General features: G+C 48.6%; 1 protein-coding gene across 4 annotated transcripts; it reads right to left on the bottom strand.

The window, feature by feature from the left end:
* Nucleotides 1-5548: 5548 nt before the first annotated feature.
* LOC149871064 (aldehyde dehydrogenase family 3 member B1-like) lies at nt 5549-23446 on the bottom strand. 4 transcript variants are annotated; one of them, XM_090032076.1, is made up of 10 exons: nt 23178-23446; nt 20840-21002; nt 19903-20013; nt 19653-19773; nt 19327-19412; nt 16502-16583; nt 15642-16028; nt 15274-15440; nt 14749-14848; nt 5549-12200 (listed from the first exon to the last, which is right to left on the bottom strand). In XM_090032076.1, the coding sequence occupies exons 2-10, from the start codon at nt 20999-21001 to the stop codon at nt 12007-12009; spliced, it is 1410 nt and encodes a 469-aa protein (XP_089888202.1). In that variant the 5' UTR covers nt 21002; nt 23178-23446; the 3' UTR covers nt 5549-12006. The 4 variants fall into 4 exon arrangements, with proteins under 4 accessions (XP_089888202.1, XP_089888201.1, XP_089888200.1 ...); XM_090032075.1 differs by lacking the exon at nt 23178-23446 and adding an exon at nt 21850-21866; XM_090032074.1 differs by lacking the exon at nt 23178-23446 and adding an exon at nt 21607-21841.
* Between the last annotated feature and the right edge of the window lie 1950 nt (nt 23447-25396).

The following is a 25396-nucleotide window of genomic DNA, read 5'->3' as shown; positions in this document are numbered from 1 at the left end:
CTGATGGTGCCCAATCTCTCAATGTGGATAACCGGCTCACAGATTGAAAATACCACTGCTTTGCTGGCAGAAGGACCGTAACAGCAGAGGAGTCAGCTAAGGTTCTCCTTGCACAGACCAGACCGGAGGATCAGGCCCCAACATAGAGCACTGTTGGCCTGCACAGCCAGCAGCCTAACAGCTGTGTTAAAAAAAGGGAGAAAGAACCTCCCCTTGGCACATTTCTCCCCACCCCTACTGGCAAGCTGCACCCTGGCATGGGGCAGGGCAGCTCGCAGTCCTCTTGCTTCTTTGTTACAGGTCTCATTGGTTACCTGGTGACAAAGAAAGCCAAAGGGAGGGGGGTGTTTGTGACTGGCTGGGGAAAGTGGCAGGCAACAGAGAGTGTTTGTGACTGGTTGATAGTGGAGAAGCAATGGAGACAAGAGGTGTGTTTATGACCAGCCCAGGGGGGTGGTGGCAGTGACAGGCAGGGGTTTGTTTGCGACTGCAGGCAGAGGATGGTTGGCATGACAGGTATGTTTGTTAGTGGCAAGGGCATAATGGAGAGGTCACAGGTGTTATGTGACTGCGGGGGGTCCTACGGAAGGAAAGAGTGACAAGATGGCTTGAGGTTGAGGCTTGGCAGGCATGATGAAGTGGAAGGTGCCAGGGTTGGGGGGTATTTGTGACTCTGCGGGTGGGGGGGAGGTGATGGAAATGATAGAAGGAAGGACTAAGTTAGCACAGGTGAGGCAGCCAAGGAGGATGTTTGACATAGGGCAAAGGGACACAAAAGGGATGTTTGCATGCAGGTGGGTGAGGATAGCAAAGGTAACAGACAATTTGTGACTAGCTGAGGTATGGATAAAGTAACAGAGGGTGCTTGTGACTGCTTAGCAATGCAAGGATGGGGGAGACGAGGTGTGTTTGTAACTTGCCAGCAATAATGGGGAAGTGATGGGAAAGGGTGTTTGTGATAAGGTTTGAGTAGGCAGGGGAAAGGCTGAGACAAGAGGGGGTGTTTGTGGCTCAGCGGAGAGGGAGGTCTGCAAGGCACCAGGGAGTTCCTGAGTTATGGGGGAAGAGGGGGGAGGTGATGGCGGGGGGCTCGTTCAGAAGGGTGGGAATAGTGCAGGTTGAAATGTTGACACTACCCTCATCCCCTTTACCTGTGGCAGGTTAGGATGTTCTTAGTGTCTTTGGGCTGTTCCTTTGCCAGCCTTGGCCATTTTCAAAGGACCAGGGCTAAGATGCAGAAGCGTTGCTAAGCAGAATGCTCATAAAGTCAGTTCCTGAGTCACCTCGGCATGAACTTTTGCAGGTAAAGATGAAACAGGAACAGAATTCCACAATGGGGAAGGAAAGGAGGTAAGAAACATACCCTCTTTCTCAAGGATATAAATCCCAGTTAATTGACACCTTCCAAGTCCAAAAGAGATCTGGTTCTAAAAGTCCAGCTCCAAAAGTTTTAGTGAAACAAAGAAATTTAAATAAAACCAACCAGAGATCATTTATTAAACTATTAACACCAGCCATCTATAAATATTGGGCATAGGCTGGAGAGAAATTTGGAGAACTCAGCAAATTCAAGACCTGGTGCCGATCTGTGTGCCACCCTTCTCCCACTTCTCAAGTCTCCTCAGCTGGTATAGGTGAGAATCTGCATTGTGCTATCATGGGTAGCCAGACAAACTTCAGAATAAATGTTTGTTTTCATGTTTTAACATGCAAGCAAATAAAAGATTGGGCTGTAGACCTGTGTCTGCCTCTTTTATCAGCAGTCTACCCACAAGGCTACCTGTAATCTGGGTAGCAGAATTGGTGCCCAACATGGGGCACAGGCTGCTGTGTGTGTTACCAATAGGATTTCTTTTTGTCAGAGCCAAGGGTTGACACAGCAATTCATCCAATGTGGTATCAAGTGAACTTTAATAGTAATCCCTATACAATGTTACATGTTTCCTCCCCATAATACAACCTGGCAAGTGGCTCCTTAGACATTACAGCAGCGACCTTCAGAGGGTATCAGGCCTCAGGTCCTCCACTGGGTGCATGGGATGTTAGTTTCTGGCTGTTCAAGCAGGGATGCAGCAGCTGCATCTGACCTCCCAAAATCACAGCATGCTACACACAGCTTTTCCTGTTTGTTCATTACTTTCATAACTTTTCTCATCCTAAATTGTCTAATCCCCTGGTACCACGCCAAGCACTCCTTATACGGAAACTCTTGTTCCTAGCTCGCCTAGCACACTAGTCACAGCACTCACATCTCCCAGTGCCACAGAAGGTGTTAAGCCTGTTGTCTGTTTAATTGTATTGCTTGGTGCTGGGAAGGCCTGCATTATGGCTAAAAAGCCCTAGGATAACTCAGTTTGCCTGGCACAGTGTGGTAGAAATTTGGTTGCACTGTGTTTACTCTTTTTAGCTAAAGCATAAGTGAGGCCTCGGGGCTGCAATTTGAATTTTTCCCCACTGGTAAAAGTCAGTAGTCTGGCATGGGTAGTACTAGTACCCTACCTGATAAAGAGGAAAAGGAGGACCATCTCACGCAATCTGATATGAGGGGGACAGTATGGAAACAGTAGATTTGACACCCCAAACCCCTGGAGGACCCTCTGTGAAGAATGGGATGGGCAGATTAAAAAGAATTAGAAAATGGGAAAATGTAGGAAGAAGGCATCTCTCCTTAAAGGACTGTACATGGTGGCAAAAAGGACATCAGAAAAAGTACAAACTTTAGAGAAGGAGTATCGAGATGTTACAGCACAGTTGAAAGCCCAAGAGAATGTATGCAAGAAATTACAAGCATGGGTTTTAAACCTGGATGGTAGGACTTTAACGGATAGAGTTCACCTCCAAGCTGCTGACTGACAAGTAAGATACTGGCAGTAAGGCAGCTAAATTAAGTGCTAAGCTCAAAAGCATAAACATCAAACTGCAAGACAGCCAGGCAGCAGTTAGGACCACACTCAGGGGAGTTAAACAAACCCAATATGAGTAGGGGGATCATAAACAATGGGCACCTCTACACAAGATGCCTTAATGCGCAGTGGACTGTTCTACTGCACATTAGCGCATCATGGCAAAAACCGTGCTCATGCTCTAATGCACAGCAAAATCAGTCTACTGTGCATTAAGCATCACAAACACATGCTCACCTTTGCTACTGCACATTAGCAGAGCTACTGCACTGTTATCTAGTACCTCATATTAAAGCTACTAAACTTAATGCACAGTAGCAAAGGTGTATTAATGAACGTGTAGACATACCCACAGTGAAGCAAAAACCAGGCAGTCGGAAGAGCAGCTTCAAGCTAAACAGGGAATAGTGGCTGTTGTCACTTCCACAGGAAATAAGGATGATGACCCTGATCAGTTTTACACTGAATATGATTATGAATATGACTGGTATAGCCCAGAAAGGGAAAGCAATCTAAAAGCAGCCCCCATGACTCCAAGTTAAAAGTGAAACTACTGAACCTGGGAGCCAAATTCCAGTCAGATGAAAGATTAGAGAGGAAACACTACTGAAATATAATCAACGAAGTGTTCTGGTTACCACTATGGACCAAATTAATCATGATAATGTAATAAACTGGCTTTTAAAGTGGAATACAAAAAGGCAATTGGAGGGGCTCACAATTGGAGATTTGATCCAGGTGATGTATAGCTGTTTGCCACCTGGGGACCGGCAGGAGCTCCCAGACACAACTAAACAGGGGAAACAAAGAGCTATTAACAAAGGAGGTGTGTGCAGTCCTTGGAAAAGACACGTTCTCTTACCTTTCAAAAATGACCCAAAGAACAGGGGAATCACCAGGACTGTTTTCCAACCAGGTTTTTCTCTTATGTAAACTAGCAGTGCTTGAGTCTGACCAAGATGATAGTCTATGTAAAAATATAACTGCAGAATTACACCCTAGTACTGTTAAATATGCGGGCATTACAGTAACCTCAGGGACTACTTACACAACCATTCTGGAGAGATGCACTGCAGCAAGGTCCATAGCAACAAACAAATTTGGAAAGAGAAATCTAAATTCATTAGAGCAGTGAGGAAAAATTGCTGTTGTAATCTTTGAAATCAAAGGGAGAACTCCCTCACAAACTAAGGGCACAAATAAGGAGCAAAAGAAACCAGGCTATTGGGTATGTCCCTCCTATAAAGATTTAATCCAAAGATTCAGCAAGTATGAAAAAGTACCAGAAGGGCTGCGATACTGGCAAAGAGCTGTGCAGCTAAGCAAAACCAAAACTATAGAAAGAGAACCTCAGAATAAAAATTTAAAAAATCAGCAGCTGCAACCCCTTCTGCACCCCCCCCCCAAAAAAAGAAGGGGAGTCCAATGTCACTGCATAACAATGCCAGGCTCTCAAATCAAATATCTCGGTTAAATTCAGCCTGGATACTCTTGGGGGCATCCCCAAATATATATCACCATTGAGGGTTGCTGGTACAAAGCATTAATTGACACAGGGGCATCCAGTTCCATAATACATACAAAACCAAGGGAAGATGGAAACTTGTAGAATGCAGGCTTTTTATTTTAGAAGGATTTACAGGTAAAATATCCCAAGTTTGCATTACCCAGGAGTTAAACTTTTTACTAGATACCACTCATTGTTCAGGTAAGTTTGGAAAGATGTTGTTAGCTGATTGTCGTGGAATTTGGAGGTCACAGACCCTGAGAGAGTTAGGAGCATTAATTAACTATGCTAATGTGTTTGTGGATTGGAATGTGTCATTATCTACAGGGTGAAGAAGCTGCTGTAATTAGATTCACTCATGCACTTTTTTCTTTAACACTCCCCCCAGCCAAATACTGTTGCCAGAAGGGGATAAAGATGTTCTTGACTTACAATTGATTACTGTGCTCTTAACAAACTAACACCCCAGAAAGCACCAGGAGTAGCATCATAGCAAGATGTGAAGGAACTGGGTAGTTTTCAGTGTCAGATATTTCTAATGATTTCTGGGTGTTCCCTCTACACCAGGGGTGAGCGATTATTTGGGCCTGAGGGCCACATAGGAAGTTTTCATCGGCTGTTGCAGACCAACTCAGCACTGCCAGCACCCCTGCAACAACTCAGCAAAACTCCCTGTGGGCTGTGGGTGTGCAGGAGCAGTGTTCAGGAGTGGAGTGGAAGAGGCTAGGATCACATACCCCTGCCCTCTGGGGTGCGGGGGGTGCATGTGCATGTATGTATGTGTGTGTGTGCAGAGGGGACTGCTTGGGCACTAGGTCCAGGAGCCTGCTGTGGCAGGGTGGACACCAGAACTGGCCAGTGTGGTCCATTCTGCCCTGCAGCACTCTACATGGGGCCAAGGCCTGCCCACTTGCACTGGGGCAGCCCACACTGTGCTTCCACCGGTGCCTACAGCCCAGCCAGGTGCTGCTCTGCACCCCCACCTCCAGGATCTAGAGCCAGAGCCCCATGCACCTGCCAGGAGTGGCACAGCACAGTGTGGCAGGAGTGAGAGGAGAAGCCACTGCTGGAGGGTTTGCATAAATCTCCCAGTATTTTTCACATACACATGAGCAAAATACTAAAAAATTTGCAGTGCACACATCAAGTCATTGCTTATATAGATGATCTTCTAATTCAGGGGCAGGCAATTATTTCGGGTGGAGGGCCACTCACTGAGTTTTGGCAAGCTGTTGAGGGCCGCATTTCCCTCTCTGGCGCAGGGAAGCAGGAACAGCTGAATGGTCCCAGACCAGAAACCTCTGCTAGGCAGGGGTTTCTGGTTGGGGGGGCAAGCCTGGGCAGGCCTTGTTGCTGGGTCCTGCCACCAGCTTCCCATGGGCCCTACTGCCCCAGGCTCCTATCATCTTTGACAGGCAGCTAGGAGCAAATAAGTATTAATTTTCTAAATTTTTTAGGGGCCCCATGGGCCAGACAGAATGGCCTGGTAGGCTGGATCTGGCCCCCGGGCCGTATTTTGCCCACCCCTGTTCTAATTAGTACACAAGATGGTGAGAGACATTTAGTGGCCCTTAAAGTACTACAACCATTATTGACAACTGGCCTTAAATTAAATGGCAAAAAGGTAGTTCAGCAATTGGTGTCCTTTTTAGGAATAAAAGTTAATGCGCCAGGCAGGTCACCAGATCAATAGCATGCACAGTTAATCTGCCAGCTGCCCTTGCCTACAGATGTTGCAATCTGTCAGTCCTTTTTGGGGCTAACAGGTTTTAGCCTTGCCCCTTGACAGGTGCCCCACCCCCTGGTTGCCATCTTGAGACTAGAAGTCCTGCCCCAAACCCCTGACTTTTGCCACTGGGAGTCCCCACCCTTGCCCTTGGAATTACACCTTTTGGGAGGGGAGGGTTGCCATCTTGGAACCAGAAAAAAAACAAATCATATACAGTATTCAAACACCTACTATAACATATTTTATTACATAATATTATTACCATGACTGGTGTATGTGTACTGTATGTAGAGATAATTGTATAATAACTCAGTCTTACTCTTGCATATTGTGCATGGGGTGTGGTTGGGGGTAGATGTGTGTGTGTGGTAGGGTGTGGGGTATGTGTGTGGTTTGTAAGAGGGTATGGATGTGTGTGGGGTACACAGAGTATGTGGGGAGGTTTTGGGGGCATGGTATGAGTGTGTGAGGGAGGGTGGGGACCCCTCACACACTCTCCCCCATGGTGCACACCCCTTGCTGGTGGCAGCAGCAGGTGCTTGGGGTGCTTGTGGCCCATGCAGGTGCTGCTGCCCAGCAGTGCACAGCTAGGGCCAGCACTGCCCGTGGTGACAAGGAATGCAACCAGGCCAGCCCGCCTCTATCATGGCACACATGCAGTTCCTGGCACTCACACACCACCAGAGAAGCCCTGCCTTGGGGAGCTAGAGAAATGAAAGACTCTGAAGGAAAGCCAGTGACACATGCCAAGGTATTTAAGTATATTATTCAATTGCACACATAGCTGCTATAGTAAAGGTAAAGGCACACAAAATGCTCCGAGAGATTCCTACTGGAAAAACTGGGCATATCTGGAAGCTAAGGCAGGAGCTCAAAATGGGGAAGCATGGAAATTCTCGAAGTAGTTAAAAGGAGTTTTTTCTACCACAAAAGTTAAACAAAATGAGGCAGGAAAAAATAAATGACTTGGGGGGGAAAAAAAAAAAGGAAAGTGTACAAGAATTGCCAGTAAAGGTGACAAAGGGCAGGCTAGTATTAATTTAGATAAAATAGGCTTGGGTCTAGGTAGTACCCTCAATATGCCACACTGAACTAATAGCTTTGACCCAAAACCATGGATACCTGGGAACAGAAAAAACTTTGGAAAAGTTAAAACTAGTGGGGTGCTGGCCAAATATAAAGTATAATGTTGCAGAATATGTCAATAACTGTTTCCAGTGTGCAATGAATAATGCAGATTCAGTAGTAAAGAAAGGGGAACTGAGGCACCAAAGCATAGGACCATGGAAGCAAATTCAAATAGATTATGTGGGACCTCTACCTCAAACAGTTCATGGAAACAAATTCATACTGGTAATTGTAGAGTCTTTCCCCAAATAAATAGAGGCAGTTCCAGTATAAAATAATACAGCAGTGGCTACTCCCACGGTATTGATGAAACAGGTGTTTTCTAGGTGGGGTGTATCCAAAGAAATAGATTCAGAGAGGGGCCATGTCTACATGAGACACTGGCCACACAGTCATTACAGCACAGTCACTTAGTACTTGTATAAACAAGTGACTGCATAGTAACCCGAATTACTGTGCAGTAGTGCCAACAAACATCTTTATCATGAAGCTACTGCACAGTAGTCTAATACTACTGTGCAGTAGTGTAGCATCACTGTTGTTGCCATATGACATAACTGTACAGTAGTATTGGGGTACTGTACAGTCAACATCTCATGTAGTTGTGGCCAGAAAGTAGTTTTGTAAACTCCTATGAGCACAGTTTGCCAGGTATATGAAATTAAACAAAAGCTGCAGATTGCACACCATCCCCAAATTTCAGGGTTAGTGGAAAGAACTGAACCATCAAAGAGACTCTAGAAAAGCCGTAATTTCTACTGATAAGTACTGGGATGTTAAGCTTGTCCTGATGACCCTAAGAGCAGCCACAGAGTCACATGGGATAAGTCCCCACCTGGCAATGACTGAAAGTGAATGCCAGAGGCCTCATTCTCCACAGTTCCTGATGAATGGCAACCTCAAGTCTCAACAGATAAATAGGTAAGTCAGTTCGTGCAACACCTTAATGACGTTCATATACAAACTGCTAACCAAACAGAGCTAAACATTAAAAAAAAGGACAAATTGTTTCAGCCCATCCTATCCCTGTGAGTGGCAAATTGGGGACAGAGTAATGGTAAAGTATCTCAAAGAAAACCAACATATATTAGCCAGTACGTGGGAAGGTCCATATGAAACACTGGACAAGTCAAGCCCCAGAGTGTATCAGGTGCTGACTGGAAAAATGAAAAAGGGGCCTGTATGCAAATCATTTCATTCATCACAACTGAAAATATGGAAAGGAGACAACTCATCTAACAAGTGAGAAGCATTTTGTTTTGTTTCTGTTCTTTTTCAGACCCAAAATACGCAGTGCTTAATAGTGCTTCTTATATTGGCTATGGGAATCATGTTAAATGGAAAACATGAGACACAACCCGCCCCCAACATAACAAAACACAGACCCAAAGATGGGCCAGCAGCAAAAAAGAGTGGAACACAATAACAAAACCAGGATGTACAAACGGTGTATGCATAATCAGTCCTAATGGAACATAATTAGGTGCAGTTTGGACCCACTCAGAAAGAAAACAAGAAGATATAGTAAGTATGACTCAGAAAAAACTCTATAAACACTGAAAAATTGCACCTTTATGATGGGCAGAAAGAGATGCATACACGTGGATGTCAATACATTACAATAATTACTGCAGTTAATCCCTTTCCCATGGAGGATGCCCAGTGTTCCAAAGTCACAGCAACACAGTTTTATTTTTGGTTAGATGTACCCTTCCATGCTTTCTCTTGTACAGGTGAAAACATATACACCTTAATAATAAAGTTCAATCATACAGGGTCATGGCTAATTGCACAAGAATTTTGGGAGCTAGTTTCCTAAATCTAAATCTCCACACAATATTCCACAACAACCATCAAAATACCTACAAGATGAGATCCTGCACCTTGCAGAGCAATAATCCCTGGAAATTCACTGCATGGTAAAATTGACTATAGAACTACAGCAATTCAAAATGCAATATTGAAGGCAATAACATGTGTTATACCCTTAAATGGTTTAAATGTTAGTCAGATTTATAAAAAGTGTAGCAATTACATCCAACCTATGAATAAATTGTTTAATCAGTTTAAAAAAAAACATGGCAATGCAGTATTTGTGACACAGCCGAGTGTATAGAGGGAAAAGGGGTCATTTTCTGGTGATGAGTTGAGGGCGATAATATAGGCATTTGCTAGCCAGCAGGCATATGGAGGAGGCCAAAGGGGTTGTCTGCCACTGGGCAGATGGGGTTGATGTGTGAGATGACAATAGGAGAATCTTTCATAGATTTCATAGACATTAGGGCTGGAAGGGACCTCGGGAGATCATTGAGTCCAGCCCCCTGCCCAAAGGGCAGGAAGTCAGCTGGGGTCATAGGATCCCAGCAAGATAAGCATCCAATTTACTCTTGAAGGTGTTCAATGTAGGTGCTTGAACCACCTCCGCTGGCAGACTGTTCCAGACCTTGGGGGCTCGGACAGTAAAGAAATTCTTCCTTATGTCCAGCCTGAAATGGTCTTGCAGGAGTTTGTGACCGTTCGACCTCGTCATCCCTTGGGGCGCTCTGGTGAACAGACGTTCCCCCAGATCCTGGTGGTCACCCCTGATAAACTTATAGGTGGCCATCAGATCACCCCTGAGCCTGCGCTTTTCCAGGCTAAAGAGTCCCATGGCTCTCAGCCTGTCATCGTAAGATCTGTTTTCCTGACCTCTGATCATGCGCGTGGCTCTGTTGTCAGAAGAGGGGATGAGGAAAAGATAGGTATTTCTGGCAGAAGGGGTGGGATAGTACAGGCAACATGTGTTGTGACTTTTCAGCATGGATTAAGCAAGGGGAGAGTTATTGCTGGACAGGGGAGGATGGCAAGATGTTTGTAACTGCCTTAGGGTAATAAAGAGATGCTCGGGAAGTGTATCTGTGACTTGGTGGGGGACATGAGTGGGTACGGTAATGGGTGAAGCAAACAGGGGTACTTTTGTCCTGCCAGATTGGGATAGTGATGTAAACCAGTGTGTTTGGACGTAGGTGAAGTGTGAGTGGGATGACAGGCTGTACATGACCAGGTGGAGTGCAGGAACAAGGAAGTGGTTCTTTTTGCCTGAGTGAGGAATGGTGGAGGCAAAAGGAGGAGGGGCTGTAACAAATAGCGGAGGGGAAGGGTGACATGACAGGGGTGTTTATAACTGGATGGGGGATAGGTGACTGGGGTTGTAAGATGGTGACAGACATGTTTAGGCAGGGTGACAGGTGAAGCAAAGGTTACCCAGAAGGTGGGAATTGTGAAGGCAACACATGTTCATGACTGGGGTACAGGTGAGGCAACAGGGAGTTTGTGCCCAAGGAGAGTGCAAGGTGATAGTGCTTGTGACTTGGCAGGCAGGAGGATATAGGAAGTAACTAAGAGAGGGTGTTTGTGACTAAGTTGTCACAGGACAGGATGATGAGGAGGGAACTTAGCAATGAGGGGAAGCAAAGATGAAAAAGTATTTGTGACTGGAGTGAATGAGGCAACAGTAAGTGTTTGTGATGGACCAAGAGTGAAATATGAAATATCAAACATGTCCCAGAAATACATGACACACTACCCACGTTGGCACAGAACACCCACATGTATTACCCATTTCTTTTTAAACCAGTTAGAATGAAAACTCAGAGAGCACAAACTTCCTTCTGTGAAACTGGGGGAGGAGAGTACAGCGGGGCTAAACCAGGAACAGTAAGACCACTCTCCTTGAGATGTGCCTGAACCAATCACTGCTAAAGGGTTTGACAGATGTCTGCTGGACAGGAGAGGAAACCTGAGCATTACCCATGCTCAGGGAGGGGCTGCAGAAAAGGGTTACAAGTACCTAGGTGTGGCACACTCAAGCTGAGACAGACATCAGGGTCTATCTGCAACATGGGACATCTGGGCTCCTTTCCCGCTTGGCCATAAACCACATGGTGCCAATGCTCAGCACTGTGTCCTCCCTGGATCAGTCTCCCTGCATCAACCCAGTCACAAACACCCAGTTTAAAATATCTTAATAGTTGCATCTGTCCACACCCCATAGCACTGAGCAAGGGTCTGTGTGAAAAATAAGGGTGGGTTTTGGATCTTTTGTATGCCGGTTCAAGGACAGACCATGAAAGTTCTCTCACAGTCCTTGCATTTGGTCAAACAATCTGTGGCCACCTACAGCTTCACTGATGCCTTCTAGTTTGAACTGTGGCCTTTCTGCTACCCCAATACCAGAGCTCTGCTGGTGCCTCCCACTCTCAGACACAGTGATCCTTCCCCCTCCCTCCCCCCTGCTCCCAGTTCTACCACTGCTCCCTTGCACTGGCTGTAGGTCCCTTTCTTCACTTCTCCCAGAGGCTGCTCAGTGACAACAGGAAGTGGAAGGGGGCCCAGTTGTGATGGTTTTGGATGCTGAGCTCACACTCCAACCCCTAGCCAGCTGAACTGAGTTTAGGCCTGGAAGGTGAAGAAGCCACAGGAGACCAGGCAAGAGAACTTAATGCAGTCTATAGTGGAGAAATGTATACAGAGTAGAGCATATGGCACAGCATGACAGAAGGAGATGAACCTGACTGACGGCATGACTACCAAGAGGGTGTCTGACTGGATGCATATCCAAGTGGGACTGTGAGAACAGAAATTCCCCAACCTGCCTGTTTAGATCCCACTGCAGGTTCCCTCAACTGTGGAATGGAGCAAAGTAGAAGTGGAGTGACCAGCATGGAGCTGAGCCGGGCTAGGCCAAGCTACTTCTCCCTTCACAACAGGGTGCAAGACCCCTTGCGCTTGATCTCAAAGGTAGAACTCAGCAGTCCCAAGTTGCGCTGGGTGTAGGGTGGGTAGCGGAGTTCATTCAACTTCTCCAGGCCTGTGTAGCGCAGTAGGCAGGTGCGGTGATGAGAAAAGGTGTCAAAGCTGAACTTGCCGTGGTACATCCCCAAACCACTTTCCCCTGTAACACACAGCATAGCTCAGACAGCAGGATAAAGGAAGGGTTCTGCCCCACTAGCCCCATAGCACAACCAAAAGGAAGTGATGCTGCTTCAGGTATGAATTTATTAAGGGAGGCCATTACAAAAGAGCTCTTCATAAGGCACCCAGGTTTAAGTGATCTCAAGATTTTCAAGGTTTTCAAATTCCAAGGGACAACCTTGTCAGTGAAATCACCAAGCCTGAGGAGCCCAGGGTTTGAATAGGGAAACAGCTTAAGTTTTAAGGAAAAGGCAGAAAAACTATACAATCATAGACATTATATTACGACTGGGATGGGAAGAACCTTGATAGGTATCTTGTCCAATAATGCTGCTCAAAGAAGGATTTCCCCCATCTGAACAATCTCAAATGAACATTTAGCTAACCTGGACCTAAGATCTTCCAACAACTGAAGTTTCACAACCTCTCTAGCAAGTCTGTTCCAGCACATAATCACCTTCCTAGTTACCTACAATTTAAACCTAGTGCTCTTTGTCCTGGCTCCTGTGAATACAGTGAACAATTACCATTTTTTGGTTTTTATTACAACCCATTTCATATATTTTGTATACAAAAACTTATCAAGTCATCCCTTAGTCTTGTCTTCTCCAAACTAAATAATCCTAATTATTTTAACCTGTCCTCATATGGCATGTTTTTCTAAGCTTCCAATAGGCTTCTAATAATTTTTGGTGCTTTCCTTAAATTTTGAAATTCTTTTAAATTTCTTGTAATTCAGTGTCTGAGACTGTACACAGTGTTCCAGGTGAGACCTGACCAGTGCTGAATGCAACAGTTACTTCCTGTGACTTGTATAGGACACTCCTGCTAATACAACCCAATAGCTGCATTCCCAAGGGGGAATACGTTTATACATAAGGACCCAAGACCTAACAGGATAAATAACTTACTCAAAAAGGATACCAGGAATAGGCTAAAAACCTGCAAGGAACAGGAAAAGTAATGGCTGGGTTTGAAAGTGCTGAGATAAAGTGAAAATTCTCAAAAGTCCCAACCTACTCTGCCCTGTAACATACAGCACATCACAGGCGCATGTGCAAGGCCCAGCCTTAAATGCTCCCATGGTACAACTAACAAGAGGTGATGCTTCTTTTAGACATGGAGGGCAGGAGGTAAATCTAAACAACACTAATAATGATTTTAGTATAAAGCAAGGACATTACTGTAGATATGATCATAAAAAAAACCCTGGAATGGAATGACCACACATTTTTTTAGGATCTGTTACTAAGGTTTTAAACTTCAAAAGTGCAAACTTCAAGAAATTAAGTGAACCCAACTGGACAATCTAGTGACCAGAATGTTGGGGAAGCCTGCAACTTAACCCAAAGGCACAAACACTATTTAGACTTTGCCTAAAAAGGGGAAACTTTGCAGAAGAGGGCTCCTGATCTGACTGAATGAATGGTCATTTGAAAAAGGGTATTGGGAACAAAGAGAGAGTTTGCAAGGAGTATAAAAGAAAGACTGATCAGCAAAAAAGCTCCACCTTGACAGTGCAAAAACGTAAGAAGAAAATTATAATTTTCAAAAGTTGAGGTAGGGCAGCACTATAGTAAGGAAGGTGTCAAAATGAAAGATAATCTAGGCCTGGCCCAAAAATTGAATCAATGCTTTGCCTCGGTTGTCAATAAGGAAGGTGTAAAACATGGGACAAGGGTGGGTTGCCAAATGGAAAACAGAAATGACCTCAGGCAGAGAACAACCAAACTCCAAGAGCAAGTGTGTGCAACTAGGTGAACTCTTTCCCAGAGAACTGCAAGTACTGGCCCATGAAACCAGAACCCAGGAAGCAAGGATTAAAATCAAACTGCCAAATCAGAGCAGTAGCACAAGACAAGATAGCAATTCCCAGATGGGGATCAATCTTTTTATGAAGAAGAAAAAACGGATACCCTTGACAACCTGGCACTGGACTCAAATGAGCTAGCAGGTCTCTTCAGTGTTATGGCCCACGTTCCTATTGCCAACTCACTGGGCCCTGTGCGACACTGGAGTCCTGAAACTAGCAACTAACACAGAGCCAGAGATTGGCCACACCAGGCTCAGATACACTGAGCAGTGTGTTCTTGAGCCTCTCAATGAAATCCCAGTAGTCATAGGGCACCGTCCTCTCAGCCACCTGGCCAAACATGTGGCACAGTCTCATACACAGGAGAGGCCAGACTCAACACCCTGCCCCATGTCAGTTGGTTCAGCAAGGGGTGGACTGGGGTTCTTCAGCACTTGTGGCAGCAATGGCCAGCACTAATTAGATTTGAACCCCATTCAGCTATGATCTGTTCAACTAGCAGCAGTCTAGCCACCCAGGGGCTGCCCAGGATCAGCCCAGCAGTTATTCTCCAGGCTGAGTGCAATCCTGGCACTTGGGGGAAGAATCACACACCTTTATGCCCCTTGGAGCACTTCAGCTGGGGAAGGGAGAGGGGCTGAACCCCAGAACAGTAGTAGGGAGCACAAAGACAGAGGCAGCACTGGTGAGGGCAAGGTAGGAGACCCAGACATACCAATTCCACCGAATGGCAGCGTGATCAACGTCATATGCATAATGGTGTCATTGCCTCCAAAGCCACCACTACTTGTCTGTTTCAGCACTTGGTTCAATACCTAAGGGAGGTAGAAAAAGGGGATGAAAAAGCCACGCTCCACACTGCAGCATCAGACTACACGCCACTGCTGCTCCAGTGCCCTCTATCATGCCCGTATGTAACCCTCGCAGGTGACTAACACAGAATGAGTAGGAGGCAAAACTAATAAAACCTGACTCTAGATCAGGGCAAACATCCTCTGGGTCAGGGTCCCTTACCCAGTGGGCAACAAAGGGGAAACACTTACCTTGTGCAAACATGCCTCAGCAGAGGTCATCACAATGCTATCTCCTCAGGCATATGTTAGTAGGTAAAATGATCCCTGAGCACAAAGCCCTGGGGCCCTGCCTTTTTTGGCCCTGCTCTCTGCCTATTCCCCAGGCCTCCTAAGCAACTTCTTACTTCACCCAGATCGGGTACTGTTCTCCCGGCCTGGGAACATACCTTCTTGTTAGATGAGAAAGCATACACAGCCAGCGGCCGTTCCCGGGCATTGATGAAGTCAATGGCTTCTTCCACGTTGGCCACAGTGACAATGGGCAGGATGGGCCCAAAGATTTCCTCCTGCATGATAGGTGCTGATAGCGACACATCTACCAGCACTGTCGGGGCTGCAGAAGGGCAAGAGTTACCACAATCATCAGGGCTTATCCTCCACCATGGCCCTGCCCTTGTACTGCAGCTTCCCTGCTCTTGTCTCCCCAGCTACCTAGATCTCAACATGGAGGTGCCCTGTACTGCGTCCATCCTCTTCTGTCACACAGATCTGGGTACTCCCCCAAAACCCATGGTTGCAGTACAGGGTCCCTCACCAATGTACCGCTCCTTCTCATCCGTCTGCCCTCCAATGGCCACACGTCCACCATCCATCAGGGCCTGCAAGCGTTGGAACTGCTTGTCGCTAACAATGCGGGCAAAGTCAGGCGATTCCTGAGGGTTAGCACCATAGAATTCTGTGATAGCGTGGTGCAAGGCAGGCAGTAACTTCTCCCGTGTCTCCTGGCTGCAAAGCACATAGTCAGGCGCGATGCAGGTCTGTCCTGCATTGAAGAAGCGGCCCCAGGCCACCCGGTTGGCCACATTTTGCAGGTCACAATCTTCAGCCACATAGCAGGGGTTCTTGCCCCCCAACTCCAATGTCACTGGTGTCAGGTGCTTGGCAGCAGCTGCCATAATGATCCTGCCTACACTGGAGTTGCCTATGGAAGAGAGAAATGAGGAACACACGTTCTTGGTATCCCTTAGTATGAGTGGAGCCAAGAGAAGTTGTAGGATTCCCACTGATCAACAGGGTCATTAATATTCCAAGCCCCCAAGAACCAGGCCTGGGGTAAGACGTATGCACCCTCACTGCACCAGGAAAAACACAGACCCTCTCATTCAGCTGCAGGAGACCCCTCCCAACCCCTGGCTCCAAGATTCCACCTCCGTGTTTGCCACTCGCATCCCCTGGAGCACCCCCTCCTAGTACTCAGGGCAGCACTGAGAACACAAGTTCCCTAACCTGGGCACTAACTCAGTGACCTCACACAATACTTTGGTGGGGAACGCTGGTTGCTACCTCCTTAGAAGAAAAGAAAATAGGTAAGCGAGGGGGTAGAAGCTGGAGCGTGTGCCTCTCCTCAGGGGTGGAAGAGAGAGTAACGCTGAGGCAGGGTCACTTGGGACATACCAGTGAAGAAGATGTAGTCAAATCTGTTCTCTAATAGCTCTGTGGTCTCCTTCACACCACCAGTCACCACCGCAAAGCAGTCCTGGAATGGGGGAAGCATATATCATGGAATCATAGAGAAGAAGGCTGGAAGGGATCTTCAGAAGTCATCGAGTCTAATCCGATGCCTGAAGCAGGATCATCCCTATCCAAATCATCCTATACTAATTTATTGTCTAGCTTCTTAGTAAAACTATACTGTCAACCCTGACACAAGCACAGAACATAACACCCTAACCAGCCACAAATAAAGCAGGGGGACCATGGAAGCCAACATCCTGCTGCTACAAAGGTTGTTAAAAAATGCTCAAGGGATCCAAGGAACAGGACACACTCCCCACTACAGAGGAAGACAAAACCTCCACAGTCTACACCAATCCGACCAGGGGTAAGATTTCTTCCTGTCCTCAAATATGATTAGACTGACCCTCTAATTGGGAAACTCTGGGCTTAGGTCCCAGCAGGAGCATTGGCACACCCCAGTCAAAATTCCCTGCTTGGCTGCAGCCAACACTCAATGTCTTGGAAGAAGACTCAATTAAAAAAAAAAAAAAATCCCTAACATGTAGCAGCAGGAGGGGAATAAAATTTCCTCCTGACCATATTGGGCAACCAGCAAAGCCCGGAAATACCAACACTGGAAACACTGGCCACACGTAGGGGGTGCACGTGCACCCCACCCAGGCGACAGGCAGGGGGAGTAAGCGGGAATGCCAGCTGGGAAGTCCCCGCCCCGGTCAGTGGGATCGGCTGTGGGGGGGAACCTCCCACACCCTGGTCACTGACTGGTCGCTGGGAGGGGAGGCGGGGGACATGTCGCTGATTAAGGCAGCACCAGTCACCCATGACTGGAAATAACAAAAGTAGAACCTAGGATAGCTATGCCTGGATCACCCCTGACCAATGTCTGCCCAACTTCTTCTCATACACCCCCAATGATGAAAAGTCCACAACTTTCCTAGGCAGTCTGTTCCACTGTCTTGCTGTTCTAACAGTGAAGAAATGTTTTCTAACATTTAGGGATCCTGAGAATTCACGCTGAAAATGTGCAGCACGACAGCTTCTTTCATTTTGGAGTCTCCCCCGTGTACCTCCTGCCCCACTGCTGATTGGCAGAGACCCCGTTGTTTGCCACCCACACCTGATAGGGGAAACTCCAAGATTAAAGAAGCCACCACACTGTGCACTTCCGGAGTGAATTCCAGAAACCCCTACTAATATCCAATATAAACATCCTTTGCTGCCAGTCCTACTCTGAGTCAACAGAGAAAAGGTATTTTCCTTCTTCTTTATGGCAGCCCTTCAGGTATTTGAAGACTGCTATCTTGTCCCATCTTAAGTGCCTTGTCTGCAAGCTGAACACACCTATTTTCTTCAGCCTCTCCTTGTATGACTTGCCTTCCAAGCACTTTATCATTGTTATTTCCAGCCTCTGGTCTCTCTCTAACTTCTCCACATACCTTTAAAATGTAGAGCCTAAAACTGCACACATTACTCTAGATGAGGCCTAACCTGCACCTAGTAGTGAGGACTATCATCTCTCATTTCTTGTACTTAATGCTTCTATTGATGCATCCCAAAACAGCATTTGCCTTTTGTGCAGTTATATCACACTGCAGACCCATATTGAGTCTGATCTACCAAGACTCCCATATCATCTTCTATAGTACTGTCATCCAGCCAGGCGTCACCCATTTTGTATTTCTGATTATTCATCTGAAGTTGTAGCATCTGTCAGCATTGAACTTCATCCTGTTAGCTCCAACCAGCTTTCCAATTTGTCAAGATTCTTCACAGTTGCATTCCCGTTCTCCAATGTATTCACAATCCTTCCCAGTTTTGTGTCATCTGCAAACTTGCTTAAGAAGCTTTCTATGTCAGCTTCCAAATCATTAACAAATACATTGAATGGCAATGGGGCCACGACAGAACCCTGTGAAACTCCATTTGAAACTTCCTGCCATTCTGACATGGATCTATTTACAATTACTCTTTCCTTCAGCTATTGAGCAGGTTGTCTACCCACCTGAGTAGTTTCAACTAGCCTACATTTCTCCAATTTGCTTATGAAAAGGTAATGTAGCCTTGCTAAGGTCCAGGTACACTTTATCCACAGCATTTCCTTCAGCCACCCAAATAGCTTCTTTGTGAAAGAAGGCAATCAAGTTACCTATATATGATTTGTTCTTAGTAAATCCATGCCAAGTGCTTGTGATCAGCCTTTCCTTCTCCAAACGGTTGTAAATAATCTTCTTTAGGATATGCTCCAGTAAACTCTTTGGTATTGAGGTAAGGCTTACCAATCTGTGGTTCCTGAAGTCCACCTTCTTGCCTTTCTAAAGTGTGGTACTACACTGGCTCATTTCCGCTCTTCTGGTATCTCACCTGTCTCCTATGACTTCATAAATATTATTGCCAAAGGCTCTAATATTGGCTTTGCCAGTTCCTTCAGTACCCTAGGATGAAGTTCATCAAGCCCTTCTGAAATTTGGTCAGGCCCATCAAAAGCTATCTGACCATCTGTGTGCATGCGCGTGCGGGTGTGTGCGCGTGCGGGTGTGTGCGCGTGCGGGTGTGGGTGTGTGCGCGTGCGTGCGCTGGAACCCTGCCCAGACCTTCCCTCTATCCAGCTCTCCCCCCTACCCCATTCACTTTCAACGCAGGGGAAAACATTGAGGGATGAATGTGGGACCATGACGTATGAGGGAACAGGCTGTGGGTGGAGACATGGTGCAGGGGAACGTAGGGGATGAGCTGAAGTGCCAGGGGAGGGCACAGCTCCTCACCTTGTCCAGGTAGCTGGGCAATATCTCAGCTATGAGCTTCTCAACACAGCTGCTAACCTCAGAAGGTTTGATGATGACACAGTTACCTGGAGGTAAGACAGGTGGGAGATCACTACAGAGCAGAGAGACACCACCCACACAGCCACTAGTCACAGAGCCTGGACCCACTGCAGAAGCTGACTCTCATAGCACCGAACCTACTCAACAGCCCAGCACCCAGACCCACCACAAGAGAGGTATTCCAAATAGAGGTAGCGCTGTATGGGGAGCCTTCACAATGGGATACGAGTCTCTGCTAAGGGTGTACTTTTGCACTGGGCACTTACCAGCAGCAATAGCTCCAATCAGTGGCACCAGGATAAGCTGGACAGGATAGTTCCAGGGCCCGATGATCAGCACCACGCCATAGGGATCCTTGCGGATGAAGGCCGTGTCTAGCTGAGTCACCTGAGGGGGGAGGGGGGCACAGTGTCAGAAGCTGGGGCAACAAGTCACAGGCCTTGCATATGGACAAGAGAATGACCCAGGCCACAGGGAAAGAGCCTGAGCCAGCCCTGGGGCTGCATCCACCCCTACCAGATTCCTGTCCACATGCTCATCCTTCATCCAACTGCTCAGGTTGCTGAGTGCATGGTTAAGCTCGTTTTTGCATAGGATGACCTCAGAGACCTCCACCTCAAAGCAAGGCTGGGGACAAAAAAAGCAGTGTTAGTGCTCCCCAGGCAATGGGCTAAGAGACACACTCTGCTCAGCAGGTCCCCACAGACCCCACTGCACTAGGACAGCATAGAGCACAGATATAGCAAGCCCAAGGCAACCTGACAAGGTGCTTTAGCACTAGTCTAGGGACTGCTGACCCCTTGGCTAACACTGACCTGCACACAAATAGTTGTATCTGAGTGCTATGCTCTCCACCCTTGCTGTTTGCTTGCTGGAAGGTGGCCTGACCTCAGCTGTACATGCTCTCACCACCTCCCAGCTCGACCCAGCAGTGCACTAGACATGGGGCTGATACCCTAGCCAGTCCAAAATGCTGCCAGGCAACTCTTCTTATAACACAAGTTATCCTGTGCTTCACACCGGCCCTGCATTCCTTGCTCTGCCCCATGCACAGAGCCCAGGCTTTGCTCCATATCTTCAAGGTGCTGCCTGGCCTGGACTCGGTACATCCGGGAGCCAATCGAAATTGGATGAGGCCAAGGAGGACTCCTCTGTCCCACAACAGCTTTTTGTGTCTAAGCAAAGCTAATCCACCTGCAAGTACTTCCTTGGGGGGGGACTCATGCTCCACAAGGGACCATGCACCTCCTCTCCTTTAGCGTCACATCCAGATGCCCTGTTCTGACCTGCCTTGCCAAATAGAAACCCAGATATAGGCACAAGATCGGGTCAAAACACCCCAGCCCTATGCACCTACTCCCTGGCCAGAATAAGCCCCCTTAGCCTCTTGCTGCTAGTCCTATGGGGGAGACGCAAACCCAGCAACCCGCTGAGCCATGGCATAGCCCCTCACCTTGTGCAAGTCTGCAGCCAAGGCGTCCATAATGGACTTCTTCTTCTCATCCAGGAAGCGGCCCAGCGCCTCCAGCTGGGAGACCCGGTACTCCATGGGACGGGTCCTCCCCGCCAGCCACGCAGCCCGCAAGCGGCTCACCAGCCCTGCATAGGGGTTCATGCTTGGGAGGAAGAGGTGAGTCAGCCCATGCCGGCAGGACCTACCTTCACCTCCACCTGCCCCCCGCACCCATCTTCACAGCCCTCACCCCTGTGCCCCTCTAGCCTCTCCCACATGCTGCAACCACCACCCTGCCCATAGCCTCCAGGGCCCACTCCGGGCCTCTCGCCCACCCTCCACAGCCCGTCCTGGCCCCTGGGTGCAGGGGTGACAGGAGGGCTGTCGGCCCTGGCTCAGTACACCTGAGGGATGAAGGCAGGTGAGGCGGGGCCGGGGCCTTTTGCTGCGCCGTCAGCAAGTCCCCCCCCCCACTGCTCCCCAGGGGGCGGCGTGGCTCCGGCTCCTTCCCGTCTTTCTGCTGCTGATTGGGCAGCTGCCTGCGACAGAGGGCGCCGATTGGCCGGGCCGGGCCGGGATGCATCGCCAGTGCTCCCTGCTCCACCGCCAGGCGCCGGGGCTGAGACGGCTGGGGCGGGAGCCGGGGCCGGAGATCTCGCTCCGGGGCTGGCGGGCTGCAGCAGAGCCCGGGGAGGGCGCCTGGGCCCCCCTGGGAGTCAGGGAGCCTGAATCCGGTCCGGCGCTGGCCCCCAGGGGGGTGCTGCTACCTGCAGTTAACTGTTCATGGCCTCGGGCTGGCCGCACATTTGAGCCCCTCGTCCTCTGGCCCTGGCCAGGGCCCGGCGTCAGCACAGGGCTTCTGAGGGCTGGGTTTGGCCGCGCCATGTTGTGGCCCGGCCCTGGCCCACGCGGCTTCACCGTCCGTGCCGCCTCCAACAAGGCCTGCGGCTTTTCCTCCAGAGGGAAAGGCCTGGCACAGCCCCAAGTACTGGCCGGGTGAGTGTCCTCACCCTGGTTAGCACTGCTGTTCCCTGCTGAAAAAAGGGCTGCTGCCAAGAGGGGACGAAATTGTGTCACATTATGCTTTAATGAGTACGTGTGCCCCCTTGGGGGCTGACAGTGTAATAGGATTGACTCATCCCAGGGATGCTTTATTTCCCTCCAGCGTGCTGTGGGAGCAGCCCCAGGGCCCCGCGTGCCCTGTGAAAGTGCTGGCTGATGAAGGGTCTGAACAGTCCCAAGGCAGCGAACTGCCTGCTGGCCATTTATCTATGAGCGTAGATATGTAGCACAATTACTACTTAGTAATTTACTCTGGGTTTACTCCCTAGTGGGTTTATGCTGTGGTAATGAGCGGGCACATGCCCAGCTCTCCCAAACTGGCTGCCCGCAGTAGGTGCTATTACAGCCCTTGACCCCGGGTTGCAGGCTTGCTGGTTTGCACTGACCAGAGAGCTACTCTGCAATCAAACTGAGAGGGGAGCGGATACATAACGCATGAAGTAACTTTCCCAGGTAAAGTTCCTGCACATTTTTCAAGGGGTAACTTGAACCTAGATTTGAGTAAATTACTACCTAGTAGAGCTCTGCACTGTACAGCTGCTTCTATCCTATGTAGTAAAGTCAGTGTACTGAGTGGTAGACATACTGCAGCCCCTCACCCTGTGGCACCAGGGCTGCACTAGGACTGGAGACTGGGGAGCAAAAACTGAGCGAGGAATGGCAGGCTCTGAGCTGGACGGGACTAGTTTGAGAATTTGAGGGGAGGGGGAAATGGGAGAAGAAACTAACAGGGAAGGTTGGATGACAGGGGGGAAAACTGAGCAGGACAGGGGTGGTTAGTTGACCCCTGAGCTGGCTGGGGGACAGGAGGTGCTGACCTGAACTCCCTGGCTGGGGGAGGTACAAGGGGAGCAAGCGGGGGGTTGAGTAGCACTGTGTTCAGAGCTCTTTATCTGCAATCTCCCCTTTGCCATGTGTACTCATCCTGCTAGCTTCAATGTGAAACCCCATCCTTGATCAGAGAACAGCCTGAGACACTTACTCCCACAGTGGCAGAGCAAGGGACCAAGGGATGGGTTGACAGAGCCCAGAAATTGGGCCTGAACCAGGCCTGTAATACTGGGGACAGTATCAGCAAGCTCTGGGTGATCCCCAAAATCTTGTAGCCTCACCTGGCTGCCCATGTCCACCACACTGTCCTCATCCCAGTGACCACATGCCCACACCTGAGCCCCTACCATCTCCGCCTTGCCCTCCCTACACAGACTCCTCTGCCCACTGGGCTCCAGAGCGTATGGAGATGTCGCAACCCACGCCTCACCACGTTTTTTTTTACCTCTTGCTGCGTGCAGTGCCCAACAGCCCCTGCTTGAGGGCTTCACAAGTTGCTGTGCTGATGTTGCCTGATCTCCTGCCAGCGTGAAATGCCCTTCTTGTGGGGATGAGCCTGGTGCTTGTTCAAGCATTAGAGGCTTATCTGTGCAGAGGTACCAAAGTCTGTGCCTACTGCTGAGGGCAGAGTTCTCAGAAAGAGAGATAGCAGGATTGGAAAAGCTTCTCTGAGCTAGGGCAAGACTTCTCTTGCTCTTGCTCTGCCTCCAGGAGATCCTGGCATTCCTCTCTGCCAGCTAGTATAGCCTGAGCTCCCAGTAACTAAGCAGCAGCTTAACTACTTAGCTGAGTGTCCCCACCCTGGTTAGCACTGCTGTTCCCTGGGACAGCTCACAGTCATATGACTCCACTGCTACAAGTACCATTGGCTCTCTGATGGGGGAGGCATGTAAGGGGAGGGGAGTGTTTGTGATACAAAGGGAGGAAATGGAGCAGTAATGGGGTGTTGACTGAATGGGCAGTAATAGGGAAGGGGTGGCATATGTTTATGAAGTGGGGGAAGGGGGGGAGTGAAGCAATCACAGGTATGACTGGGTGGAGGAAGAGGGAGCATTTGTGGCTATTAGGGGACAGACCAGGGAACAGTTAAATTTGTGACTGTGCAAGTGATAGATGAGGAGATGGGTGTTTGTGGATGTGATAAGTGGGTGGGTGAGGGGGATCAGGGAAGTCATGAGGGATGTTTGCGATTGGGTGTGGGGCAATTTGTGGCTAGGTGGATGTGGGCTGGGTGCATAATTGTCATTCAGTGAGTGGCGGGGATAAGCAAGGTGAGGCCTCTCTTGTGAGTGAGTATGGGAAAATGAGGCTTTTGTAGCTGTACTGGCTGAGTGAGAATATAGTAGGTTCTGCAACTGGACAGGACATCTTGGGGGGCATTACATTGGTGGGCACCCTACAGCAGCTCACCAATGTGGCTGGACAGATGTATGGGTGAGTTGATGGCGGAGCTGGTAACTTGGCAGGAGGAATGGGTGAGACAATGGAGATGATTGTAACTGGACAAATGCAGGTTGGTAGAGTGTGGGGTGTTTCTGACAGACTTAGGGTGCTGTGTGAGGCAATGGGGTGTACTTATGACTAAACAGTGGATGAGGAGATAACAGTTATTATTGTAACTGGGCAGGTATAGCTCAGGTAAGGCAATGGGGTTGTTTATACCTGGACAGGAACTAGATTTCATAGTTTCTAGGGTTGGAAGGGACCTGAACAGATCATCGAGTCCGACCCCCTGCCATGGCAGGAAAGAGTACTGGGGTCAAACGACCCCCGCAAGGTGTACATCCAGCCTCCTCTTAAAGTCCCCCAGGGTAGGAGCCAGCACCACTTCTCTTGGAAGTTGGTTCCAGATCCTAGCCGCGCTGACAGTGAAGTAGCACCTGCTGATATCTAGCCTAAATCTACCCTCTGCCAGCTTGTGACCGTTATTCCTGGTCACTCCTGGTAGTGCTCAGGGGAACAGGGACTTCCCCAATGCCTGCTGGTAGATAGGGCGAGGGAGAGGTTATTTCTGGGTGGGAGATGGGTGAGGAAGTGGGAGTGACTGTGATGAGTGTAGGGGGTAAAAAGGTTGCTTGTGGCTGGATTGGGGGGATGGCTGAGAAGTATATTGGTGCCTGGGCAGAGGAAAAGTGAGGAAATAGGTATTTTTGAGTGGGTGATGGTGAAGGGGTGGTTGTGACTGGACAAGAGTGGAGTAGAGTGAGACAGTAAGGTGTTTGTGACTGGGTGAGGAGCTAGGGGAGAATGAATTTTTTTTAGAGTGGAGAGATGGGAAGGCAAAAAAATTTTTGTAAATGATCTGAGAGGTGATGGGCAAGACGATGAGTGTGTTTGTTTGGACCGCTGGAGGATGGATGTGGGTCTTTGTGACTGATGGAGAGGTAAGTGAAGTCTTGTGAATCTTTGCCATGGGGTATTTTGAGGGGACTGGAAAGACAACAGGACTATTTGGGGATGTGTGAAGGGATGGGCTGGTTGACTGATTTGAGTGGGGATAAGGGAGGCAATGGGGTGATTGTAGGGTAACTACCTTTTCAAAATGGAAAGGCAGAACACGTGCCCACGTCCCACCCCGCCCAGTGGTACGGCAGGAGGAGAGCCTGTGGGAGGATGCAGGCTGCCCACTGTGGGAGGATGCAGGCTCCCCACCCTACAGCCCTC

This window comes from Crocodylus siamensis, chromosome 2 (genome assembly GCF_052110815.1).
Source record: "Crocodylus siamensis isolate JL-2025a chromosome 2, ASM5211081v1, whole genome shotgun sequence".
In the NCBI taxonomy this organism is placed as follows: domain Eukaryota; kingdom Metazoa; phylum Chordata; order Crocodylia; family Crocodylidae; genus Crocodylus; species Crocodylus siamensis.
Note: the sequence above shows the minus strand (reverse complement) of the source record. Positions and strands in the feature narration are given on the sequence as shown.

What these genes read in the sequence shown, in the direction of transcription:
- LOC149871064 (XM_090032073.1), bottom strand. Translation starts at nt 21,422, where the DNA reads ATGCATCCCGGCCCGGCCCGGCCAATCGGCGCCCTCTGTCGCAGGCAG. An exon ending in CACCTGCCTTCATCCCTCAG is followed by an intron (nt 21,003 to 21,243) that starts GTGTACTGAGCC and finishes CTTCCTCCCAAG; the next exon opens with CATGAACCCCTATGCAGGGC. An exon ending in TGAGAAGGAGCGGTACATTG is followed by an intron (nt 15,441 to 15,641) that starts GTGAGGGACCCT and finishes GCCCTTCTGCAG; the next exon opens with CCCCGACAGTGCTGGTAGAT.